The sequence below is a fragment of the Nomascus leucogenys genome, chromosome 12, assembly GCF_006542625.1.
Source record: "Nomascus leucogenys isolate Asia chromosome 12, Asia_NLE_v1, whole genome shotgun sequence".
Lineage (NCBI taxonomy): Eukaryota > Metazoa > Chordata > Mammalia > Primates > Hylobatidae > Nomascus > Nomascus leucogenys.
The window spans coordinates 44532652-44558394 of record NC_044392.1 but is presented as its reverse complement, the minus strand read 5'-3'; the positions used below and the strand labels follow the sequence as shown (position 1 = coordinate 44558394).

At 54.6% G+C, this 25743-nt stretch overlaps 1 protein-coding gene across 4 annotated transcripts; it reads left to right on the top strand.

Moving 5' to 3' along the window:
• Positions 1–5456: 5456 nt before the first annotated feature.
• Positions 5457–23394, top strand: BCAN (brevican). Of its 4 annotated transcripts, none has more exons than XM_030824187.1 (14): positions 5461–6190; positions 9939–10037; positions 10694–11068; positions 11394–11568; positions 11869–11996; positions 12458–12751; positions 15327–15560; positions 16115–16762; positions 20148–20255; positions 20803–20961; positions 21541–21623; positions 21993–22137; positions 22409–22599; positions 22893–23394. In XM_030824187.1, exons 2-14 carry the CDS (start codon positions 9947–9949, stop codon positions 22998–23000), a joined length of 2739 nt encoding a protein of 912 aa, XP_030680047.1. In that variant the 5' UTR covers positions 5461–6190; positions 9939–9946; the 3' UTR covers positions 23001–23394. The 4 variants fall into 4 exon arrangements, 3 of the variants coding, with proteins under 3 accessions (XP_030680047.1, XP_003259516.1, XP_012366646.1); XM_003259468.4 differs by having other exon boundaries at positions 5461–6194; XM_012511192.2 differs by lacking the exon at positions 5461–6190 and adding an exon at positions 9385–9404.
• The last annotated feature ends 2349 nt before the right edge of the window (positions 23395–25743 follow it).

Sequence of the window (25743 nt, the reverse complement as noted above, 5' to 3'; positions counted from 1 at the left end):
CCTTCCTCCCTCCCTTCCTCTCTCTCTCTCCCTTTCTTTCCTTTTCTTTCTTTCTTTCTTTCTTTCTTTCATCTTTCTTTCTTTCTTTTCTTTCTTTCTTTCTTGTTATTGGTAGAGACCAAGTCTTGCTATGTGCCCAGGCTGGTCTCCAACTCCTGGATTCCAGCAATCCTCCTGCCTTGGCCTCCCAAAGTGTTGGGATTACAGATGTGAGCCACTGCACCCAGCCAAATTTCCTTATTCTCTAGTCTGACAAGCTATCCTGGCTCAGACCTGGAATTTCTCCAAAGAGTCCTTGTTCCTTTTAGCAGGAAGTGCTATGTAGAGATCACAATTGGGACCCACAGGGGATTCATTGTTATTGGGGTGTCACTGCTTCTGAGCCTTTTCAGTGGCATGAGTTCATGCTGATAGTTCCAATTCAGATGAAGGATTAGCAGTATTTGCTGGGCACGGTGGCTTACGCCTGTAATCCCAGCATTTTGGGAGGCTGAGGCAGGCAGATCACCTGAGATCAGAAATCGAGACCATCCTGGCCAACAAGGTGAAACGGCATCTCTACTAAAAATACAAAATTAGCCGGGCATGGTGGTGCATTCCTGTAGTTCCAGCTACTTTGGAGGCTGAGGTAGGAGAATCACTTGAACCCAGGAGGCAGAGGCTGCAGTGAGCCAAGATTATACAACTGCACTCCAGCCTGGGTGACAGACAGAGACTCTGTCTCAAAAAAAAAAGAAAAAAGAAAAAAAAGATTAGCAGTTTTTGCTTAAGTCTTCTTCTCTTACAGTCAAAATCTCGTTTTCTAACACTATTAATATAACTAATTACTTACTTGCTTTATTATGAAAAATAGTGTGTTATAATAATGCTCAAAATAATGCCAACATTAAAGTTAATCCATGGCTCCTTTTGCCCTTAGAGGGCTGGAGACATATAGTCCAAATGTTGAGTTTTATAATCACTTGAAATAATTTTTTTTTTTTTTGAAACAGAGTCTCACTCTGTCTCCCAGGCTGGAGTGCAGTAGCACAATCTTGGCTCACTGTGACCTCCACCTCCCAGGTTCAAGGGATCTTCATGCCTCAGCTGCTCGGGTAGCTGGGATTATAGGTGTGCACTACCACACCCAGCTAATTTTTGTATTTTTAGTAGAGATGGGGTTTCACCTTGTTGGCCAGGCTGGTCTCGAACTCCTGACCTCAGGCGATCCTCCCACCTCTGCCTCCCTAAGTCCTGGGATTACAGGCTTGAGCCTGGCCGAAAGAAAATTATTCTATGTGGTTTTGCTCCAACTTCATATACAGTTAGGTACATTTGTTACAATTTGTTTTATATTTTTAGGGATTGCTTTATTTTTCTTCTTCTTTTTTTTTTTTTTTTTTTTTTTTTTTTTTTTGAGAAGGAATCTCCCTCTTTCACCCAGGCTGGAGTGCAGTGGCGCGATCTCAGCTCACTGCAGGCTCCGCCCCCCAGGGTTCACACCATTCTCCTGCCTCAGCCTCCCGCGTAGCTGGGACTACAGGGGCCCGCCACCTCGCCCGGCTAATTTTTTGTATTTTTAGTAGAGACGGGGTTTCACTGTGTTAGCCAGGATGGTCTCGATCTCCTGACCTCGTGATCCGCCCGCCTCAGCCTCCCAAAGTGCTGGGATTACAGGCATGAGCCACCGCGCCCAGCCTATTTTTCTTCTTTTTAATTTAATCCGAAATTAATGTAAACTCTTTCTAATTAATTTTGTATTTAATTATATAAAATATTTACATGGCTCCAACATCAAAACCATACAACAAGGGGTTATTACCATTTTACAGGTGAAGAAACTGAAGCACAGGGCGATTGGTACCTGCCCCAACAGCACAGAGAAATGAGTGGTCCTTCCCCATAGGAGGCTGGGAGAGGCACTACAGGCGGCCTTCTGGTGGGACCTCAAGAGGTAAATTCAGATGTACTCGGGCTCCAGCCCTCCAGTTCCTCCCGCTGTTCTTTGTGGAACAAGCTGATGGTCTCCTCTGAACACATGGGTGTGCAACCCTCAAAGCGCGGTCTGACCAGCTCATGGGGACGCTGGCTCCTGCTGGTGCAGCAGGGGGGCTCTCTGATGATGCTGTTCAGCCTGTAGTTCCCATTGCTGTCTCCCTACTGCCCCACATCCCCTCCCACTCCACACTCCCCGTCTGCGGCAGCAAGAGCCCTCAGAGCCACACTCAGCCATTTCTGCCCCCCACCCCCTCCTGCCTGGGCTGGGGTCCTGTGCTTCCTGGCCTCTTTCAGAAGCTATCAAAGCCCCCATTCTCTGAACACAGCTGTGCCAGCATTCAGAGCCACATCCCTCTCTTCAGCCCTCCTCCCACATGCCCATGGCACAAGACCCAGATGCCTGTGTAGGGCCTCAGAGAGGAACTCAGCTGCCTAGGCCCCCACCCCAAGTCTGGGAGAAAGGGGGCAGGTGTTCAAGGAGGTTGTCAGGACAGGCTCTCCCAGTGGCCACTGTGGAATAGAATCCAGTGAGGAAGGCCCAGGGCTAACACTGGAGATGGCGGGAATTCAGGGTGCAGGAACGTGGAGGGCAGATTCTCTTTTCTCAACTTGGGTCATGGCCTTGGCTTTGGCATGGATGGGGGATGTTGGGGGTCTGGTGGAGGCAGGAGATTGATTGTTCTCATCCAGAGAGGCTGGAAAATTCCCCAGGGCCCAGGAGACTGGGAGGCAGCCAGCTGGGCTGCACGTGGGAGAGGGAGGAGAGCTGCCCACGCTCTCCCTCTCTCTCTCTTTCTTCTCTCCACTTCCCTCTTTCTCCCTCCCCTGATAGACATCTGGGAAGCCCTGGCGAGAACCTTGGCGTGGGAGTCAGGAGACTTGATTTTTGGTCATGGTTCAGCCAGTTCCATGCTGTGTGACTCTGGACAGTTGCTTGACCTCTTTGGGTCTCAGTTTCCGCGTTCAGGAGATACTCAAGGTTACTAGATAAATTTTTCTCCTCTTACTGAGACAGGAGGTTCTACTTGAAATCTGACTTTCATTCTTCCCGCTGCCATTGATTCTGTTTGCTTTCAGCCAATCCCCAGGGATTTCTTTCTCAGCTCTGGAGGGGCTAGGCAGAGGGAGGTCTTGGTTCTTGCCTCCTCTCAGAAAGTAAATAGAAACAGGGGAAGACGCATATGACCAAGGGTCCGTAATTGTAAAGAGAGTCCCTGATCAGCAATTGCTGGTTCAAACTGCGGGTTAGCCTTCAGTATAAATTTTCTCAGCTGGAAATATTGGAAAAGCCTCAGAGTGCCCAATTCCTCCCGAGAAATCCTCTGGAAAGGACTCTACTCCCAAATAATGAGCCCTCCAGGGGAGTGGTCCTCTGACCTCCTGGCCTGGAGATCTGGGCAGATTAGGTTGCTGTGTGTGTGCGCATGTGTGTGTGACTGGGAAAGGAAAAGAACTAGATTTTGCTGAGACCGAGTCATGGGCCAGGGGTTTCCCTTGCCTAGAACAGGTACAGTAGATCTTGCCCAGTGCAGTAGATCTTATTCAGCCCACTGTTCAGAAGAGAGAGTTTCAGAGGAGGAATAGGGACCTTTCTGAGGTTTGCCACTGCAAATGACAAAACAGGAATTTGACCTCAGTGCCTGTGATGCCAGAGTCCTTGTCTGCCCAACAGCAGCTGTCTGTTCTCTCACCACGTCTGGTCTCCCACCAGGGATCTGCTTTTTGAAACAGACTGTCTGGTACCAGCCCTTGTCCAGACCCAGGTGCTGCTGGCCTCAGTCAAGGGTGGATTCCCCCAGGGCACCGAAGTGAGTGCCAATCCTTCTGGTCATGAGGAGAGGTGGTAAGGAAGGTCACTTTCTCTGCCTTCTCTGGTCACAGCCAGGTTTCCCTGAGGCAAGAACTGTGGTTACATCCGAGCCACCACTGGGATTAAATTTCAGCCACTTGGTTGCCTGGCTCAGCCCGGCTGGCCTCAAGTCCTGTAGAGCCAGTGTGGAGGTAGGCTGGACACATGCATCCATGCTGAGACTGTCCTGAGGAAGGGGGGTTTTCTTGCAGCTCTGAAATGCAACGTCTAAGGGGAGCAAAAAGACATCCTAAGGCTGCCCAGACCTGTCCCCAAAGGCCTTCTCAGATCTCCTCTTTCTACTAGAAGAATTGGAACTGCATTTCCAGGCCTCGAGCAGTTCCTGGTCCACAGTGGGAATTCAATTCAACTCATATTTGTTTAATGAAGTAAATAGATTGAGGTCCCTTCCTCCCCAGACTCTCCCAGGCACCTTCCTCTGTCCCCTTCAGTCTTGCATCCTTTCTGGGGCATTTTTCTTTTCTTTTCTTTTTTTTTTTTTTTTTTTTTTTTTTTTGAGAGGGAGTCTCACTCTATCACCCAGGATACAGGATATAATGCAGTGGCACATTCTCGGCTCACTACAACCTCCGCTTCCCAGGCTCAAGCAATCCTCCCTGCCTCAGCCTCCCAAGTAGCTGGGATTACAGGTGTCCACCACCACACCGGCTAATTTTTGTATTTTTTTAGTAGAGATGGGGTTTCACTATGTTCACCAGGCTGGTCTTGAACTCCTTACTTCAGGTGATCCGCTCACCTTGGCCTTCCAATGCTGGGATTATAGGCATGAGACACCGCACCTGGCTGGCATTTTTCTTGGTAAGGAAATTTACCATCAACCCCTCCCTACCCCCCAGGTCTTCTTTTCCTGTCCCTACAGTAGATGGGTCTCTGGGAAGGGGCCAGAATCTTCCCTTTAGACCCTCAAAGATTTGGAGCGGGTTTTTTTAGTGAGGTTCTCAAAGCCGTTTGGAACCAAGTCCATAGCACTGGGAGTGAAAGCCAGGCAGTGGTGAGTGGGGCGCTGGCACATTCAGTGGGGAGCAGTCCAGAGTTCCCAAGAGGGACCTAGGGTGCAGTCTAGATGGAAGGCTGGGGATCTGCCTTGAGGCTGCATTTGCATTGAATGCACCTTACTTTACTTGGGGTATTTTGAAGATGCTGTGGAGATTATGGGGATCAAAGCCCTCCAAAGCTATCCTTGGTGCCAATATTGGTATCCAGGGGAGGGAATCTAGGCATCTGGCTGTCCTGCCCACTGTCTGTGCCAGGGGCTTTGCCTACAGTCCCAGGAGGGAGGAGGGAAAAGCAAAGAGAGCCTGGGAAAGGAGAGGGAAGCAGAGGCCCTGGAGCTGGGGGAAAGGAGAGTCATTGGTATTCTGGGCGCTGAGGAGTTCCTGGCTGGGCAGCACTCAAGGCCCACCCCCTGGCATCAGGCTGCACATTCAGCATCGACAGCCCTGGCCAGTAGGCCTTCTGGGCTCCCAGCAACGCCTGCATTTTGCACATTGGTTTGCATGACTGGTAATGTCCCTTCACAGTGCCACCCGCACCCCACCCCCACCCCAGGTCTAGAGATTTCCTGACTTGCTTTGTTTAACCCATGATTCTGCTGTCTAACCTCCATCCTTCCAGCTGCAAAGTCAGCTCCTCCTCTGTGCATGGAGTGGGAGCACCACAGGAGCCAATGCCCAATCATAGCTGCCTCCAGGGAGGTAGCTACGGTCATTTGCACCCCATTCTGCCTCCAGAAAAGAGCTTCCCATTTTTATTAGAGAGGGTGTGTCTTTTCAGGAGCAAAGCCCCCATTCTCCCTTCATCCACTTCTTACAGTCTAATTGAATCCCTCCTCCTTCTTCTTTGAACAACGAGAAGTCCCTCCAGTTGTCCAACTTCCACCCTTCCAGCTGCAACATCGTCATCCTTTAGCTCAGCGAACGCTGGGCGAAATCTCCCTCCCCGCGCCTCCTGCCCCCCTCCCTACTCCAAGCCCTCGGCTTCTCATCCGCTGAACGATGTCCTACTTCGCTCGTCCTTGCTCTCGCCGCTGCTGCCGGGAGCCGACGCAGAGAAGGCAGCGGGTCCCGTGACCGTCCCGAGCCCCCTGCGCTCCCGACCAGGGGGCGGGGGCGGGGGCTGCCCCGGGGAGGGCGGGGCAGGGGCGGGGGGAAGAAAGGGGGTTTTGTGCGGCGCCGGGAGGGCCGGCGCCCTCTTCCGAATGTCCTGCGGCCCCAGCCTCTCCTCGCGCTCGCGCAGTCCCCGCCGCAGTCTCAGCTGCAGCTTCAGGACTGAGCCGTGGACCCGGAGGAGACACCCGGAGGAGGCGACAAACTTCGCAGTGCCGCGACCCAACCCCAGCCCTGGGTAGGTGAGTGCATCCGCAGCCCCGCCGCCCGCCCTGGGGCCGGGGACAGGGAGAAGGGAGTGCCTGCCTGGTCTGCGCCACCCGCCTGTCAGCCCTTGCCTCGAGGCTCTGGGGCACCCAACTCGTCGACTCCTGACACCGCAGCGGGGTAGGCTGCCAGACAGCCCCGAGCGCCTGCAGCTGCTGCTGCCATCTCTTATCTACATGCTTCCAGCTCTGTCAGTGGCAGCCCCCCTGCTGCTCGCAGTCTGATCAGCAACCCCTCGGGTCCTGGCGTCTGCGCTGCTGCTCGCTCCTGTCCCAGCGCGGCCGCCGAGATTTCCGACCTTGTCCCAGGCAGGGCGGTAGCGTTCCGGATCAGTCCCTGCCTCCGTGCCCCACGCACAGGCAGCTCCAGGAGCAGCGGCCAGCAACCCTTCTGGGGACACCTTACTGTAGTCCGGCAGGACAGCCGATCAGAGCCTCTCTAGGAGGTGGTCGGGGTGCCCATTTCGTCTGGAATCCCAACTCGGCTCCTTGCTCTGTGACCTTGGGGTAGTTAGTTGACTTCTCTGAACCTCGGGTTCCTCATTGGTGTAATGAGCAAAACATAAACAATCTTTTTCTCACAGTTGAGGTTATCCACAGGAAGCATTTAGGAGAACTGGCTTAGGTAGGCATCAGTAACTATCAGCTGGAATTCCGTTACCACTATTGGATTCCTTCCTAGCACTGCCAGGGGCCTGGGAATTCCCTCTCCCAGATATTTCCATATCCTGTCAGGTATTCCCCCACCTATTAGAATAGCTCTGCCTACATGGGTCTAATAGGACCAAGAGATTGGCATCAAGTCTGAGGGGCACCATTATTATCTGCATTACTTAGATTGCAGATGATAACAGTAAGATCAGGGAACAGTGTTACCCATAGACCCACCCACAGTATTACCAGTGCCTATGTTGTTATGGCTAACTTTGCTATTTATAACAGCATCATCCACATTTCAGATTCTATACGAGAGGGATCTGCAACAGCTCGGCTGGTGACATTGCTAATAGTATTATTAGTTGTGCTTCCAATAAAAAGGACTATTTATATGATGATTGCAATTACTCCTACAGGCCCTAAGGCCCTGCTTATATCGTGTAGGCTCGTGTTGCTCCTCATGAAGCCATTAAGGGGGTAGCAGAGAGCTTCCCTCCTGCTATAGCCAAAGCTCTGGCTTCTTGTCCCTCCCTGCTGACCCTGCTGAGTGCTGGAGCTCAGTTCCTATGGGACAGACCTTGGCTGCCTGCTGATGGGCATTCAGCATGGAGGTGGTGGGTGTTGTTAGATGTGTGTACACACGTGCATGCTTACACACACACAGAGAGAGAGAGAGAAAGAGAGAGAGAGATCTGATCTTAACTCTGGGTTGGGTCTATGAAGACTGTGAGGGAGATGGACATCCAGGGTCAGACAGAAACGATGTGACAAGAGGAAAGTTTCCTGAACAGCTCGAGAAATTCAAAACAAGGGCAGAGATACAGACGCTGGAGCTGAAACAGAGAGGGGGGTGTTGTGGCGTCAAGGGAAGGGACCGTGTGACTGCTGAGCTCTCAGGGTTAGAGACGGAGAGGTGTGGCCTGCTCTGGAGGAAGAGAAGACGAAGTGGAGATGAGTGGTGTGTGGGATAGAGAAGGCCACAGAACCCTGGACCCCTGGGTTCCGAGGCTGGTACCAGATGTGAGGAAGTCTGAGTTTCCTCAGGGCTCCTAGCTGCACCTGGGAGGCTGAGGCCCGAGCTGGAGAGACAGAGCTCTCTGAGAATTGCACAGGGCTGCCCTCTTGGCCTCACTGGTCAGTGACTCCCATTTTTGGGGTCAAGGGTAGGTTGCCCTCCATGTTCCAGAGCAGTTAGGTCCTCATTGGCCTTAGGCCCTGTTCCCTCACTCTCCCACTGTCAGACAGAGGTGAAAGGGTGGTCCAGGGTGTTGGCCCCAAAGTGACTCCAACTATATGGGTTTCTGGGCCGCCTGTCAGAGAGATGGGAGCCAGGTCTGTGAGCAGCTCCAGCTCCAGCCCAGAGAGAAGGGAGGGAGGGTGCCAGAAGGGGGCCGGGCCCAGGCCCTGGCACAGCTCAGATGCATGGCAAACAGTCTTCCCAGCACCCGGTGGGCACTGGCTGCTCATGCCCAGTGGTCCCCACTCCAGCCCCAGAACAGTCCTCTCAAGCACCCCGATGCCTGGAGCTGGTCTCAGCACCTCTAATCTGGCCTCATCAAGAACTTCCTCCCTCTGAAAGGTCAGAGAGAGGCCCTAAGCATCTGGTTGTGCCACTCCTCTCCCAACTCTGACCCTAGGGAATGATACCCAGACACAGTGGGGGAGATGGGGGTTATGATGGCAGGGAGGTGGGAGGATCTGGGAAAAGTAGGAAATTTCCCATCATCTCAGGCTTAGGAAAGTGCAGGGACAGGTATGAAGGCAGAGGCTGAGAGGGCAGGGAAGATGGGGGATAAACAGTGGGCCTGGAATGGGAGTGTACAGCCAGTGGAATAAACCTGATCTCTAGGAAGTCCTGCCTGTAGTCTAACCTTCAATTTTCTTGCTGCATCATTGGCCTATTCCATGGCATACCTGGATCTCCATGCTCTTCTAAGTTTAGCCCAACCCTTAAAGATGATGTAGCTCTGAGGCTTCTCTCCTGGGAGCACATTGCCCTTGTGCCTGACTTGGCTTTGCTAGGGATCCAGGGGCAGCCCTATCCTTCTCTGAGCCTCAGTCTCCATTTCTCAATGTCACACCACGTCCTTTTTATGAGAGTGTAAGTGCTTCGAGATCTTTGGAGGAATATTCTGGGTTCTAGAGCTTCTGATAGCCAGGGGTAGGAAGGGGTAGCCCCTCCAATTTATTCTCACCCTCCTTAGTCCACCCTCCAGCCCAAGGCTTTCACAAAAGGTAGGGTGGGGGAAGGGAGGGGCTGGATGGAGGCCAGACTGGCAGAGACAGGGGCTTTGTCCCAACTGATTTCTGAGCCAAGAGTTCCGGTGGGAAAGCCCGTGCCAGGCAGAAAGGAGAGGCTGGGAAGAAGAAGGGAGGAGGCAGCCAAGGAAGGGGGATGGAGAATGTTGGGGAGTAAAGAGAAGAATTTCCTTACAAATAATGCTGGGGAGGAGGTAGAGGAGAGGGTGGATTCAGGAGAAGTTGTGCTTACTTGGGTTCAGTCTAGGAGGCCCTCCTGGAAAAGGCCAGGTGAGTATGGTGTCCTCGGAGGCAGGGACAGTCTAGAAGGCAGGAAAGGCTAAAGAGATACTATGGGAGAAGGCTCTGGGTTCGAGGAAGGAGTCTAACTGGGAGGAGCAGACGGAATTCTGAGTATAATAGCACCCACCATTAATGCTATATACTGAGCTCCTACTGTGTGCCTGGTGCTATGCATTTGTATAGGAGTTTTAAGATACTAAACACTCTCAAAGCACATGGTCCCATCACAACTCATGAGATAGTAATGATGATGCTTTTTTATAAATAAGAAAATAAAGGCTCAGAGAAGATAAGGAGCTTGGCTTAGGTCACACAGTGAGTTGACTAGGACTCAGGTCTTGGTTCTGAGACGAAATCCCTTGGTGGGAAGATGGGGATCAGAAACAGAGAGTCTGTGGTGATGTGAAGGTGGGAGACTTCTGGAGCCAGGATATGTGTGAACCCACATGGGTGTGGTAGGGAGCCGGGGGACGTCCATCCTGAAGTCTAACCCCATCTTTCCTTCTCATGTCCCTCTGTCAGCCTGCAGCATGGCCCAGCTGTTCCTGCCCCTGCTGGCAGCCCTGGTCCTGGCCCAGGCTCCTGCAGCTTTAGCAGATGTTCTGGAAGGAGACAGCTCAGGTAAGCAACCCCACTTGGGGTCACCGTCTCTGTCTTGTTCAGCCCTAACCAACTGCTTCCAGGCTTAGGGGCCCCAGGAAGAGAGACAATTGGGAGGGCTGTGGGGAAGCGGCTGTGGGGAAGCGTCCAGGCTGGAACACTTGGAAATAAGGGCTGAGCTGTGAGCATCTGGTGGGTTGGAGAAATCATGGGGCAGGACTAGGGAAGGGCCCTGGGTGCAAGGCTTTGGGTCCCTAAGGTGGAGGATACGGGATCCTGAAGCTAGGAGGTGGGAAAGGGGCGGAACTGGGAGAAACCCTGAAGGAGGCCCTAATGGGAGTAGACTGGGAAACTGGGCTGGAGGACTCAGGGGGCAAGGTTGGAAGACCCTGGGGTGTGGTCTAGGAATTTTGGAAAGGAAGTGGAAGGCTCTGAGAGCAGGGCAAGGAATCCTGGGGGCGGAATTGACTGGGAGACTTTGGGGGATGGGTCTGGAGACATTCGGGGTGGTCCTGGAGGACCCAGAGGTAGGGCTGCAGGATCCTGGCCCCGGATCCTAGGAGGGCTGGAGAATCCTGGGGCCGGAAGGAGGGATCCTGGAGCGGGGCTTGGAGGCCACCGGGTGGGACTCTGAGAGTTGACAGCGTTAAGTTCCAGCCGGCTGCACCCGTTCACAGAGGACCGCGCTTTTCACGTGCGCATCGCGGGCGACGCGCCACTGCAGGGCGTGCTCGGCGGCGCCCTCACCATCCCATGCCACGTCCACTACCTGCGGCCGCCGCCGAGCCGCCTGGCCGTGCTGGGCTCTCCGCGGGTCAAGTGGACTTTCCTGTCCGGGGGCCGGGAGGCAGAGGTGCTGGTGGCGCGGGGAGTGCGCGTCAAGGTGAACGAGGCCTACCGGTTCCGCGTGGCACTGCCTGCGTACCCAGCGTCGCTCACCGATGTCTCCCTGGCGCTGAGCGAGCTGCGCCCCAACGACTCAGGTATCTATCGCTGCGAGGTCCAGCACGGCATCGATGACAGCAGCGACGCTGTGGAGGTCAAGGTCAAAGGTGAGAGGGCAGGGAGGTTCCCGGAGACAGGGAGGGAGGGAAGGGAGGATTCTCGCCCTCGGGGAGCCCACAGTGTGAGAGGGAAGCAAACGTAGCTGGAAGGCGCAGCCTGGGTTGGAAAAAGAGTGAGGAGACACAGGCCTTTGTTGCCTCCTTTCTCTCTTCAGGTGGAGGACATTCTACCCACAATCTAACTTGAGTCCCTCATGCTGTAGAGTGAGCACAATTGAACTTTACCCCTGTGTACAGAGGAGTGACAAGGAGGGTGAGGGGAGGCCAGTGTGCTGGGTGCTCACCTGGCTCAGGGGTCCTCTCTGCCCCACAGGGGTCGTCTTTCTCTACCGAGAGGGCTCTGCCCGCTACGCTTTCTCCTTTTCTGGGGCCCAGGAGGCCTGTGCCCGCATTGGAGCCCACATCGCCACCCCGGAGCAGCTCTATGCCGCCTACCTTGGTGGCTATGAGCAATGTGATGCTGGCTGGCTGTCGGATCAGACCGTGAGGTGGGAAGGGGCTGTGGATTGGGGCTTCTATTTGCCCCTGAGGTGGCCATGGCCCCCCTTCAGCCGGGTGCTGCCTGCTGCGTCAGGCTGGGCATGCAGGGCTTTTTGCCTCTGGGGGATGAGGCTGGTCTGAGGAGGGGAGGTGAGGACTCTGAGCATGTGCATCCCTGCAGTGCTAGAAGGACAGCCAGCTGTCAGCAAGTGTCTGCACTGTGGTGGCAGTGGGGTTCAATAGAATCAGTATGGGCTGGCTCCCTGGTGAAAGCATCTGTACTAAGCGATTCTGTCCTTCGTTCCCAGGTATCCCATCCAGACCCCACGAGAGGCCTGTTACGGAGACATGGATGGCTTCCCCGGGGTCCGGAACTATGGTGTGGTGGACCCGGATGACCTCTATGATGTCTACTGTTATGCTGAAGACCTAAATGGTGATTAGGAGTGAGAGGTTCCCAGGGGACAATTTCCTACCTCCATGTTGCCCATCCATAGGTCCTCCCGGGGCCTCTGCAGGACCTTACTATCCCTCCTGAGTTTAAGGGGGCAAGCAGGAGTAAGGAGACAATTGGTGTCCCTCTCTCCAAACACTGTCACAGAGGCAAGCTCATGACCAAAGTCTCAGCCAGGCAGCAGGATACCGAATTTAACTAATCTACCACCTGCTGGGTGGACTCTGTGCATGACTCTGCAGAACGAGAAGTTTGAGCCCCATCTCTTTGAGCTCTAATATCCATCTTGAGGTCCTATTCAGACTTTGATCCTATGAAGTAGAGTAGTTGACTCCCTGCCACAGATGAGGGAACTGGAGAAGCTTGCCCAGGGTTCCCATGGGAGACCAGAGTGGAAGGAGCTACCAGCTACCTGGTAACCCAGCCTTCTCTTCTCCGCCCAGGAGAACTGTTCCTGGGTGACCCTCCAGAAAAGCTGACATTGGAGGAAGCACGGGCATACTGCCAGGAGCGGGGTGCAGAGATTGCCACCACGGGCCAACTGTATGCAGCCTGGGATGGTGGCCTGGACCGCTGCAGCCCAGGGTGGCTAGCTGATGGCAGTGTGCGCTACCCCATCGTCACACCCAGCCAGCGCTGTGGTGGGGGCTTGCCTGGTGTCAAGACTCTCTTCCTCTTCCCCAACCAGACTGGCTTCCCCAATAAGCACAGCCGCTTCAACGTCTACTGCTTCCGAGGTGAGCCCACCTCCCCGCAGAAGCTGAGACCAATCTCAGAAAGGCAGAGTTGAGCCCTAAAAGTCCTACCCCAGTCTGATCAGTTTAGCTCAGGGCTTTGCCATTTGCCTGAAGGGGTTGTGGGTGAAGTCCAGTTTGTCATCTAGGGTTCTAATTCTGGGCATGCCCTCTGGTGTGGTGTCTGTCAGCTGTTTGGCCCAAGGAGTAGTCACCTTTTGGCCTCTCCTTATCTGCCTTCCCACCAGTAGTCCATGCCTTGTTTGCTCCAGCTGGGCTGCTGAATAAGCTCCCATTTCCTGTCAGCTTATTGGCAGAGCAAAGATGACCAACATTCTGTGAATTAAATGAGTAATCTGCCCAAGGTCTTCCAGTCAACAACCAAATGCCCTCAGGAGCCCTCTGGAGGATTTCCAGAAACTACAGCTTAAGAAGGTGTCAGATCTTTAACTACCAAATACTGGTGGATGGATACAATTCCCCCTAAAGGGAGCAGGACCTTAAGTACAGTTGGGAATAGAGATTGCTTTCTGCCCACATCTTATGGTTTGTTTGTTTTTCTGAGATAGGGTCTCACTCTGTCCCCCAGGCTGGAGTGCAGTGGTGTGATCATGGTTCATTGTAGCCTCAACCTCCCTGGGCTCAGGGGATCCTTCCATTTCAACCTCCGGAGTAGGTGGGACCACAGGCTTATGCCAGCATGTCTAGCAAATTATTGTAATTTTTGTAGAGTTGGGGTTTCACCACATGCCCAGGCTGGTCTTGAACTCTTGGGCTCAAGCAATCTGCCTACCTTGGACTCCTGAAGTGCTGGGATTTATAGGTGTGAGCCACTGCACCCAAACCTGCCCATATCTGATGTTGGGAGCTGGGGGGGAGGCAGTTTCTGGGACCCTGAAAAGGCCCAGGCCAAGGGTGACTGACAATAAGAGAGGCATTGCCATGGGGTGTCTGGGTCCTTCCTCAGTTGTAAGCCTGAAATACTGTTACAAGAGCTGGAAGAAGAAATGGAAGGAGCAGACACAGCCTTTACCCTCAGGGAGCACTTGGTCTGAAGGATGAAGGCACAGCTTTTGCCATGGGAACCCCCAGCAAAGGGAAGACAAGATGCCTCACTCCCAGGATGAGGAGAGACTGAGAGAAAAGCATTACTTCCATTCGGACAGATCTGTGGACATATTTGGCTGGGGTTGGGGAGGGGTGGGGAAGTAAAAGTCCATAGGAAGTCAGGTCCATCTGAAAAGACCTCCTGGAACAGGGGTAGTAGTAGTAATAATAATAATAATGGTAATAGCTAAAACTTCTGTGTGCTGGCTATGATTGTGTGCCAAGCCAAGCACTATTTTGGAAGGAAATGGCCTGGATCATGAGGAGGGGCAGGGGAGGGGGAATATGACTACAGTTGGGACTACAGTTGGTGGAGGACACAGGCAGCAAGGACACAAGGTCTGGTGAGGAGTAAGCCTCACTGGAGCAGGTGATGAGGGCAGGGACTCACTGTCCTGTCTTGCCTGGCTGAGCACAGGCAGCCCTCAGGACTTTTCTTAGCCCAATTCCACCTTCACTTCATTGGTTTTCTGCTTTTGGCTCCCTTCCCCAGAGGACAAGTAAACCATTCTAAACTTCTGGTTATTTGAAGGGAGTAGGTCCCAGAAGGAGGTGGCCTTGTCCCTTGCCTACTTGCCCCACCACTGAGATCCTCAGGTGATGCCTGAAGTTATTCCTGCACTCTGCCCTCCAGCTATCCTGAGGGGATGACAGCCTCTTCCCTTCTATTTCAAGAATTTTGGAGGCTCAATGCAGTGGCTCATGCCTGTAATCCCAGCACTTTGGGAGGCCAAGACCACTTGAGGCCAGGAGTTCGAGATCAGCCTGGCAAACATGGTGAAACCCTGTCTCTACTAAAAATACAAAAATTAGCCAGTTATGGTGGCACATGCCTGTAGTCCCAGCTACTTGGGAGGCTGAGACGGGAGAATCACTTGAATCCAGGAGGCGGAGGTTGCAGTGAGCTGGGATCGTGCCACTGCACTCCAGCCTGGGTGACAGAAGAAGACTCTGTCTAAAAAATAAAAGAATTTGGGGATGCCTAGGACATCTCACACCTTGCCCCAAGCCCAAGATCCCAAGGTGCTGAAGCTATTTCATCCATCCTGCTGGCTCCAGCCCCTCCCCCTAGGGAATATCTCTCACCTGAGCCTTTCCTGACCACTCCAAAGTAGTACTTTCCATCACTCTAGCTTCTAACTCTGCTCAAGTGTTCTATATCTTGTAACATTATAATATATGTTTGTTTGTCATCTGTTCTAGAATATAATTTCCCTTGAGGGTAGGAGGTTTGCTGTTTTGTTCTACACTGTATCCTCAGTGCCCAGGAGAATGCTTGGCATGACACACAGTAGGCACTTGATGAATGCTTGAGAAATGAGTGACGAAGTTCTGGGATGCTCCCTGGGCCCCCGTAGGTGCCCCACAGGGAAGATGTGAGAGAATTGAGAGAATTCCGTGGTGCAAGCTGTGACCTGGGAGGGCAGAGCTACCTATTCAGCCTTGCATCAGTACTTTCCTCCTGCCACAGACTCGGCCCAGCCTTCTACCATCCCTGAGGCCTCCAACCCAGCCTCCGACCCAGCCTCTGATGGACTAGAGGCTATCGTCACAGTGACAGAGACCCTGGAGGAACTGCAGCTGCCTCAGGAAGCCATGGAGAGTGAATCCCGTGGGGCCATCTACTCCATCCCCATCATGGAGGATGGAGGAGGTGGAAGCTCCACTCCAGAAGACCCAGCAGAGGCCCCTAGGACGCTCCTAGGTAATTGGAATCCCTTATCCTAAGGATGTTTTGATTGAAAGAAGCTGGGGGCAGAAGAGGCAAGCCCAGGTTGATGCTAGGGTCATGGATGGCATGACTCTGCCCTGTCCTTTCTCAGTAGCTCAGGGGTGCAGAGCACCTTTCCTGTCCCTCTCCCAACCTTTGCTTTTCCAGTAAATTCCACCCCCAACTCTATGGAGCTAGAGATGCTTTGGGGAGCTGCGCCCTGGAAAGGTGGGGCCTTCCTTCTTTGGTCCCTCTTCCACCTCACACACCCAAAACAGACTAGAGTTTTGACAGAGTAGGAGGGTGATGCAATGACCGTGTTCTCTGGGGCTAATGATGGCTCACAGAGCCTTCTCAAGTGTTGCCTCAACAATATAGCCAGAGTCAAGTTCTTCCAGTGTGGAGCAAGGACCACCTGTCCTCGGGCGGGCTCTTCCCTATTCCCCAGGGCCCACCCTCCCCAGCCCCACATTTCTCTCCTTCCCTTTTTTCTTTCGGTCCTCGGGTGGACGCTGTCCCTGGTGCTGAACTGTTTGTGCTTTGCCTAGAATTTGAAACGCAATCCATGGTACCGCCAACGGGGTTCTCACAAGAGGAAGGCAAGGCACTGGAGGAAGAAGAGAAATATGAAGATGAAGAAGAGAAAGAGGAGGAGGAAGAAGAAGAGGAGGATGTGGAGGATGAGGCTCTGTGGGCATGGCCCAGCGAGCTCAGCAGCCCGGGCCCTGAGGCCTCTCTCCCCACTGAGCCAGCAGCCCAGGAGGAGTCACTCTCCCAGGCGCCAGCAAGGGCAGTCCTGCAGCCTGGTGCATCACCACTTCCTGATGGAGAGTCAGAAGCTTCCAGGCCTCCAAGGGTCCATGGACCACCTACTGAGACTCTGCCCACTCCCAGGGAGAGGAACCTAGCATCCCCATCACCTTCCACTCTGGTTGAGGCAAGAGAGGTGGGGGAGGAAACTGGTGGTCCTGAGCTATCTGGGGTCCCTCGAGGAGAGAGCGAGGAGACAGGAAGCTCCGAGGGTGCCCCTTCCCTGCTTCCAGCCACACGGGCCCCTGAGGGTACCAGGGAGCTGGAGGCCCCCTCTGAAGATAATTCTGGAAGAACTGCCCCAGCAGGGACCTCAGTGCAGGCCCAGCCAGTGCTGCCCACTGACAGCGCCAGCCGAGGTGGAGTGGCCGTGGTCCCCGCATCAGGTAATTCTGCCCAAGGCTCACCTGCCCTCTCTATCCTACTCCTTTTCCTCCCCCTGCAGCTCTGGGTCACCTGACCTGTAGTCCTTTAACCCACCATCATCCCAAACTCTCCTGTCCTTTGCCTTCATTCTCTTACCCACCTCTACCTATGGGTCTCCAATCTCGGATACCCACCTTGTGGGTATCCCAGCTCTCCGCATCTTTACCCTGTGACCCCAGCCCCACCACTGACCATCTGTGATCCTTCCCTGCCATTGGGCCCTCCACCTGTGGCTCACATCTCACCAGCCCCACAGAGCATCCTCAGTCCTCTCCAAGGGTCCTCATCACCTATTGCAGTCTTCAGGGCTCGGCCTATTTTCAACTACTCCCTTCATCCTCCTGTGTGCCATCCCCTTTAGCTGCCTCCCATTGATCTCAGGGAAGCCTGGGAGTCCCTTCTCACCCCTCAACCTCTGGAGTCCAGGAGAACCTGTACCCCCACAGAGCCTTAAGCAACTACTTCTGTGAAGTATTTTTTGACTGTTTCATGGAAAACAAGTCTTGGAAATAAATCTCTATTAAACTGCTTTGTAACCAAGCTCTGGTACCCTCTGTCTCCATCTCCTGCTGTCCACCCCTCTCATTCCATGGGTCTGTGTCATGGGGAGCACTTGGATGCTTCTTCTCTGGTTCCATGTCTCTCCCTGTCTCTGTGTGTGTCTTGGCCTCTCTTCCTTTTTCATTTTCGGCTTCTCCCCTTGTCTGTCCTGGCATTCTAACAGCCCCTCATTGTTCCCCCAGCCTCTCCTTCTCAGGCCTGTCTACACTTTCCTTCCTGGCTACTGAGATCCCAAAATTTGACTGTACACATTACCACTGGAGAAGTCATCATCCATAGTCTGAGGCAGTGCTGGGAGTTGCAGTCCCTCACTCCTGATGGGGAGAAACCCCTGCAGCCCGGGGTGCATGTGTTGTGCATTTATATTCACTTCCAATCCATCTTGGTGGTGCCAAGGGTCATAGTAACTGAGGGAACTGAGGGTCTCTCAGCATAGAGGCAGTTCCCTGGCATTCAGGTGCCCTCACCCCCATCCCCTAGCCCTGCATCTCAGCAGGGGGTGGTATCTAACTCTCATCCCACTACCTACAGCTTCTATCTTCTCCACTAACTCCTGCACTAATGACCACTCCCTACTCTCCAGGAGGAATGGCTTTACCCTCCCCAAACCCAAAGGGTCTCAAAGTACCTAATGGTGGAGAAGACACAGATCAAAGAGCAAGTGATGGAGAGTGTGAAGGAAGGAATCAGGTTCTGGGGTCTGAGAGAAGCCCTCCCTGCTCAGGAAGGCTAAGATTCCCAGTGGTGATCCCTGGAGAAGGTTGGGATTCCCTTAGCCCTAGGACGCCCGTCTTAGATGGATCACATCCTGAGTCCCACCCAGGCTTACCCATGTCAACTGTTAGGTCCCTGCACAACTGGCCTTGGAGTTCAGCCCTGTGGGGGATAGGGAGGGGGTTTGGTGGGAAAAGGAGCACAATTGGAGGTATCTACAGTGTCTTAGTTTCCCCACCTGGAGGGTAAGTAAGAGGTCTCCTTGACTGCTGTTTCAATGGAAAGAAAGGGAAAACTTTCTCGTTGTGTAGAGTAGTTGTCCCCAAAAAGGGAGAGGGAAGATGACAAGACGAGTTCTTCACCCGACTCTGCCTGTGCTGGGTTCAAGTTCTGTAGCCCACAGCCAGGGGGAGGGGACCATGGCCTGGGTAGGGGACCAAAGACCAAGTTTGAGAGCCTCTGTCCCCCAGGGTTGGAGGGTTGAATGGGAAGGAGCAGAAAGGACAACAGGAGGGACAGGAAAGTGTGAGGAGTGGGAGGGGAGTTCAGAATTCTACCCTCTGTGGGGCCTGGTGCTTAATGGGTTAAATGAAATACCTCTTCCTCTGGGGTTGGGAGGTGGGCAGCACCACAAGCTGGGAAGAAACTATTGGCAGGAGGGAAGATGACAGGAGGAGTGCTGCTGGAAAAGCTGATTCATTTCACCCAAAACAGCTAGGTCATCCCAGCAAAATTCTTTGAATCCACTCCAGCTTCTCCTCTCTCCACCCCTACTGATTCCCACCAGGCAGTGGGATCTGTGGCCAGGCCAGCATGAAGCACTGTGGGCCTTGGCCATGGCTTCTATAGTTGGATGGTAAAGTCTGAAGGGTTCTGCCCTGGAGTGGTTTTGCCTCCCATGGATGAGGGCCTTGATCTTACCATGGCTGAGGGCCATGACCTACACAGTTGGTCTGTGGAGCCATCTTCCCCTGGGTCATCTGAACCAGAAAGGATTGGAAACTGACAGCTCCTCTAGCACCCAAGCACATCCTAAGGACAGCCTCCTCCTACCCCAGGATCCAGAGAGGAAAAGTCCTGTAAAGCAGATGGCCTAGCCAGATGGAGCTAGATCCAGGCAACAGATTGCAGACCTTCAGGGTAGTGTGTTAGTCTAAGAGGACTGCCTGGAGGAGAGGGAGCCAGAAGGAGGGATTGAGATGGATTCTAGGTTGGAGAACTTGCAGAAGGCCCAAAGTGGAGTTGGGAGAGGGAGCCTGGTAAGTGGAAGAGTCTGTGGATATAAGAAGGGGAGGTGAGAGGTTGGATGATGTTGAGAGAAAGCTGCATGTGTGAGGCCAGTCAGCACTGCAGGACAATGGGAGCTGCTGCGACTTAGTTCCTAAGCTGGTGGAGAAGGGGCAGGGCCTAGAGTGAGGAAAGTGGGCTGGATCTCCACTAACCACTTCTGGGGCTGGCTGACTGCCCAGTGGACAGCAGGAAGAATGGTTAGTATTCACCTGGACCACACCAATATCAGGTCTCAGAAGCAGTCAAGGGAGACCACCCTCCACTGTTGCTATGGTAATCCTTCTGTCCCCTCCTTCACTTCCATTCATTCCACCTGGACTATACAGAACTGTGTTGGGACCTGGCAAAAGACAAGGGGGTGTGGCACTAAACTCCAAGCCTAGAGAAGGAAAATGACCTGCCCAATATCACACAGAAGCCAGATAAAAGTTTAGAGCTATTACTTTCTGTGCCCAGTATCTTTCTCCATCATGGGGCTGGGTTCTGAGGGCCCTCCTGCCACTTCTCCCCAGCCCCTTTTGGGCTGGGCTCACACTGGCCGCCATAACAATGGAAGGCTGAGCCAATGCTGAAGTCGGGAGCGGGAAGAGGAAAGAAACCCAGAACTCAGGGCTGGGTTGTGACCAGAGACATGCTCTAGGGAGAACTTTTAGGGTGCTGTTATAGCTTCCAGGACAGGGAGACCAGGGCTGGGGGACCCTCTGCACCCTCTCCTGGAGGGCTCAGGCTGCAGAGTCCGGCTGCCTCGCTCCCCCCGCCTCACTTCTTTCCCCCTCTCAGGTGACTGTGTCCCCAGCCCCTGCCACAATGGTGGGACATGCTTGGAGGAGGAGGAAGGGGTCCGCTGCCTATGTCTGCCTGGCTATGGGGGGGACCTGTGCGATGTTGGTGAGTGTTGAGGGACGGGTGGCAGGTTTGAAGCCTGGACCCTTCCACAACGTGCTGCTTCTGGAGGGGGGAGGGAGGACATTGGTTTTGGCCTTGTCATTAATGAGTCCCTGTTTTAGGCAAGTTGCATAACTTCTTCGAGTCCTACCCTCAATTTTCTTATCTAAGTGAAACCAAAATGCCTCTCATAGGGGGTCCATTTGAGACCAGTGCAAAGCATACTCCTGGCATTTAATCGGTGGTCAATACATGACAGGCTCCATTCTCCTGGAGAGGAGAGCACTGCTCGTTAGGATGGAGACCCAGACCGGAACTCCATCCCTCACCCTGGTTCCTGTCTCTTAGAAAAGGCACCAGCGCCCCTGCCCAAGAGCCCCTCCAGGCTCCTGCTAGCCCCCTCATTCTCTACTAGCTCTTTTGCACCGCCCTCCTGCCCCCTTAGTCCCGCCCCTCTCGGCCTGCTGTAGTGGAAGGAGACCAGCCCATTCCAGGGGACCTGGCCCTCTGGGTTTGGGGGCCCTAAGATGCCCGCCCTTCTGTGCCGCAGGCCTCCGCTTCTGCAACCCCGGCTGGGACGCCTTCCAGGGCGCCTGCTACAAGCACTTTTCCACACGAAGGAGCTGGGAGGAGGCAGAGACTCAGTGCCGGATGTACGGCGCGCATCTGGCCAGCATCAGCACGCCCGAGGAACAGGACTTCATCAACAGTGGGCTGGGGGACAGGGCGGGAGGGGCCCCCGCCATATGCTCTCACTCTCTCTCACTCGCCTAACCGCCTTCCTCATTAACCCATGCACTTATTCCTTGGTTTTCTCAAGCGTGCATTCCCTCACTCATTCGTTCACTCTCCTTCTCATTCTCTCTCCCTCCTTCCCACCCTACGCTTAGGCAGTGGCCTTCGGGAACGGAGAGTGGAGTTCGCGCAGTAGAGTGCGCCTGTGTGGGCCGGGCCGCTGCGCAGGGGGCTGCCTCCAGTCCCTCCAAACTGCCGGCTCTCCGACCTCCGTCGGCCTCCTCCAACTCCAATCTTGTTGAAAGTTTTGACTCTTTTTCCAAAACTCCCCTTTTCTAGCCTGGGTTGCTATCTTCCTTATTCTCCCACCCCCATTCCCCTGCTTTCCATCTGGCCCTTGAGCAGAGGCTGGAGGGAGGTAGAAGAACCCGAGAAGGGCGGGTGCTGGATCGCGGGGAAGGGTTTCCCAGGCAGTCACCGCAGACCGCCCGGGAGCAGGGAACGGCCGCCATCTGCTGGCGGCGGCTCTCACTGCACGCCTCCGTCTCCCTAGACCAGTACCGGGAGTACCAGTGGATCGGGCTCAATGACAGGACCATCGAAGGCGACTTCTTGTGGTCGGATGGCGTCCCCCTGGTGAGAGGCTCCAGTCGAACCCCGCCGTCTAGCTCACTTCCTCTAAGCACTTCTGTTTCCTACCACCCCCACCCCTCCTGACCCTGTCCCTTTCTTTTTCCGGCCTCCTTCCCTTTCTCGTGCCTTTTGCCTCTGCTCCCTGGGCTCTCCTCCCTTCGTTGTGTCCTCTTTCTTCCCTTCTGGCTCCCATTCTTCCTCCCCTAAAGTCCTTGCCCTCTCCTTTCCCCTTCTCCGGGAGGTCCCCTACTCCCTAGCCCTAACCTTCCCTCTCCTGGGGCCCCGCTCACCAGTCCTCCTCCCCAGATCCTCTAGGCCCTCTCCCGGTGCTCCTGGTGTAGGAGCTCCTCACCACCTCCTCCGTCCCCCCAGCTCTATGAGAACTGGAACCCTGGGCAGCCTGACAGCTACTTCCTGTCTGGAGAGAACTGCGTGGTCATGGTGTGGCATGATCAGGGACAATGGAGTGATGTGCCCTGCAACTACCACCTGTCCTACACCTGCAAGATGGGGCTGGGTGAGGGCAGGCAAAGGAGGGTCCCAGCAAGGAAGTGGAGGGGTGGGCTAGGGGACCAGAGGGACTGATGTTTGTAGACAGAGAGTGCAAGGCAACATAGAGAAGTCAGAACGTGTTCCAGACCATGGGAGAGCTAACAAGTTACGTGGGTCCACTCGGAATCCCTGATCTTTTTTTGTCATGTTGTGGCCCATTTCTCTCTTCCCCATGGAGATTCTGGGAACTGTCACCCACAGAGCCAGGCTCATTTCCTAACTGTCTTCCTTTGCAGTGTCCTGTGGGCCGCCACCGGAGCTGCCCCTGGCTCAAGTGTTTGGCCGCCCACGGCTGCGCTATGAGGTGGACACTGTGCTTCGCTACCGGTGCCGGGAAGGACTGGCCCAGCGCAATCTGCCGCTGATCCGATGCCAAGAGAATGGTCGTTGGGAGGCCCCCCAGATCTCCTGTGTGCCCAGAAGACCTGTGAGTGCCAGGAGGAGGCAGGTGGGAGTGGGAGACAGTAGCCAACAGTAGCCCTGGACTCCACTCTCAGTCCTGCCTGTCACTGGCCATGTGACCTTGGAGCCATCACTGCCCCTCTCTGAGGCAAAGGGGAAGAGGTGGGCTGGAGGCTCTGGGGTTCCTTCAGTGCTGATGTCTGATAACATGCAGCCACATTCTGGGCTCTTACGGGCTGAGCAAGAACATCAGAGGGCAGGCTCTGAGGAGAGGAGAAGGAAGAGCCAGGGTGGAGGGTGAGTGTGTGTCTTCCCCAGGCCAGAGCTCTGCACCCACAGAAGGACCCAGAAGGACGTCAGGGGAGGCTACTGGGACGCTGGAAGGCGCTATTGATCCCCCCTTCCAGCCCCACGCCAGGTCTCTAGGAAGCAAGGCCTTAAACACTGCCGGCCACAGCACTGCCCTGTCACCCAAATTCTCCCTCACACCCTGCGCTTCCGCCACCACAGGAAGTGACAACATGAAGAGGGGTGGTGCTGGAGTCCAGGTGACAGTTCCTGAAGGGGCTTCTGGGAAATACCTACCAGGCTCCAGCCCAGCCCAGGCCCTCTCCCCCTACCCTGGGCACCAGATCTTCCATCAGGGCTGGAGTAAATCCCTAAGTGCCTCAACTGCCCTCTCCCTGGCAGCCATCCTGTCCCCTCTATTCCTCTAGGGAGCACTGTGCCCACTCTTTCTGGGTTTTCCAAGGGAATGGGCTTGCAGGATGGAGCGTCTGTAAAATCAACAGGAAATAAAACTGCGTATGAGCCCAAGAAAGTTGGATGCTTCTGTGTGTATGTCCGTGAGACAGAGAGAGGTGTGGTTAGGCAGGGCATCGTAGGATACACAGAGCTTTGGGGTTTATTCGCTTCCAAAGGTCAGAGACGTCCCCAAGATGTCAGCAAGTAGAACAGTGCCAGAATAGCTGCCAGGAAGTACTTATGGAATGAAGGAACGCACAGGGGTTGGGGGACAGCTGGAGTGATGCAGTATGTTTGCAAAGAGATGGAGTGCCCTGAGTGCCTAAGAGTCAAGTGGACGTCAATGAGTTCTGTCCTGGGAGGGAGAAGGGCTGGGGTCCCAGAGAGGAAGGCAGAGGTTGGTGCCTTTGTGTCCCAGTTCTGAGCTTCCGGAAGGGCCTTCCCTCACGGGGGTGTGAGAGTGAGGTGATGGGAGAGCTCCGCTGGCACTGCAGCAACTCTGGGGGTTAGGCCGCAGGAAGGTTTACGTCCAGCAGAGGAGGCAGAGATGCAAGAAATAGGGAAACAAGCTAACGGCCAAGGGGAGGTTCCCAGCCCTGCGGTGGACTGGGCTTCGGGGAACCACCTGGGGGCCCGCACAGGCAGCGGCCAGCAGAGGGCGCCGCGGACCCAGCACGGTGCTCTGAGAGTGCCGTGTACGCGTGCGCCGGTGGAGACGGGCAGAGGGGTGCGAGGAGCCCCAGGATCCCGCCAGGGGGCGCCGCGGGCTTGCGTCCTGAGGAGGCGGGAGGGGAAGGGGGATGGCTGGCTATGTCGGGTGTTAGACTTCCGGCCAGGCCGAGCTGGCCCTAGGGGCTGTGAGTCAGCGGAGGTTGAGAGGATGAGGTCACTCTGAGAACTGGAGAGTGACCCAGCGCCCGCGTGTGCGTGTGTATGTGTGTACGCGTGCGTGTGTATGCACCCTTCTCCCAGTGCACAGAATTGTTGGTGAAGTGCATGTCAGGATGCGATCTGTCCTCATGATGAGGATGAATCATTGCTGCAGATCCTCAGGCACACACGGTCACACATAGGCACACACGTGCACACCGTCGTGTATACACACTCCTTCCTGCATGTGCCCACTTAGTTACAGCACATCACCCACCCATATGGGCAATACTTATTCCTTCTCTGAAGCCAGTAAAATCCAGAGACAGGGAGACAGATCCAGAGGAGCAAAGGCTGATAGTAATACGGGGAGACCCAGAGATAGTGGGCAAGACAGGCAGACACAGGTTCAATACAGCTCTGTGTTGGTGGGAGCTGGGGCTCTCCTAGGCCATCCCTGCCCAGTTCCTGGGCCTTCCCCACCCTATTTCTAAACTTGAAACCAGCTGGTCTCTGATATACCAGTGTGACCTCCCACACCCACCTACCACCACATTCCTCCCTCACCCCAGGCCTCACCTCCCCCACCTTCTGCCCCCCACACAACTCAGCCCTGCGTGGCTAGGGAGCAGGGGCTTCTGTTTCTTAAGGAGCTATAGGGAAGAGGATGATTCTGGGGCCAGAGTAGATCCTCACTTTATCCTGTATTACCCTGTGATTGTCCAGTCAATGCATTTTTAGGGCTCTCGGGGGCATTTAGGTGGAACTGTGAGTGGATGAAGATCAAAGTGGGCCTTTGAAAGTAGGGCCTGAAGAGGAGAAGGCTGGGGAGGGGCAGTGTCTGTCCTTGGGCTCTTACGGGAGGTTCCCTGAGGTGGAGTTTAGGTAGTATATTGGATTCCCCAGAGAGCCCATGGTGGTGAGCTGGAAGGGGCTTTGGTTTCCCATTAAGGCATTCTCACCAACTCTCCCCAAGAGCGTCAGGAGGGCTCCATCATCTTCTCTGATGTATTGATCAAGAGAGCTCCAGAGGTAGACAGGCTGAAGCTGGAATACTGCCCTGTCCCTGACACCTGCTGGGGTGTTCTGGCGGGGCCCGGAAACGGAAGCCCTCTCCTGGCTTTGTTGGGCTTCCTGGGGAAGGCGGAGCTGGTCCACGGGTGACTCAGCGTCCTGCACAGAGTCCAACCCCTGGCCCAGTCCCTGTGTGTGTGTGTGTGTGTGTGTGTGTGTGTGTGTGTGTCCTATCCTGGCCTTGGGCAGGAGGAATTGGCCCCTCATAGAGTGTCAGCCCCATCTCTGGGGATGTGGAGTAGGGGCCACATCTGTGTCTGCCTCTGCCTCCAGGGCACAGCACTAATCTTAACGATGTGCTCGCCCCTGCCAAGCCCCTGCATGTGTGGTTAAGCTCTCAGCCTCCTTCCCACGTGTCTAAACAGGGGTCCCTTCGCAGAGTTTTCAGTTTCCTGGGAATGAAGGAGATCAGAATGTGTATGGAGGGAAGAGACCCAGCCTGGGTGAGATTTAGGGGCTTGAACACTGCCAAGGGGCCTGG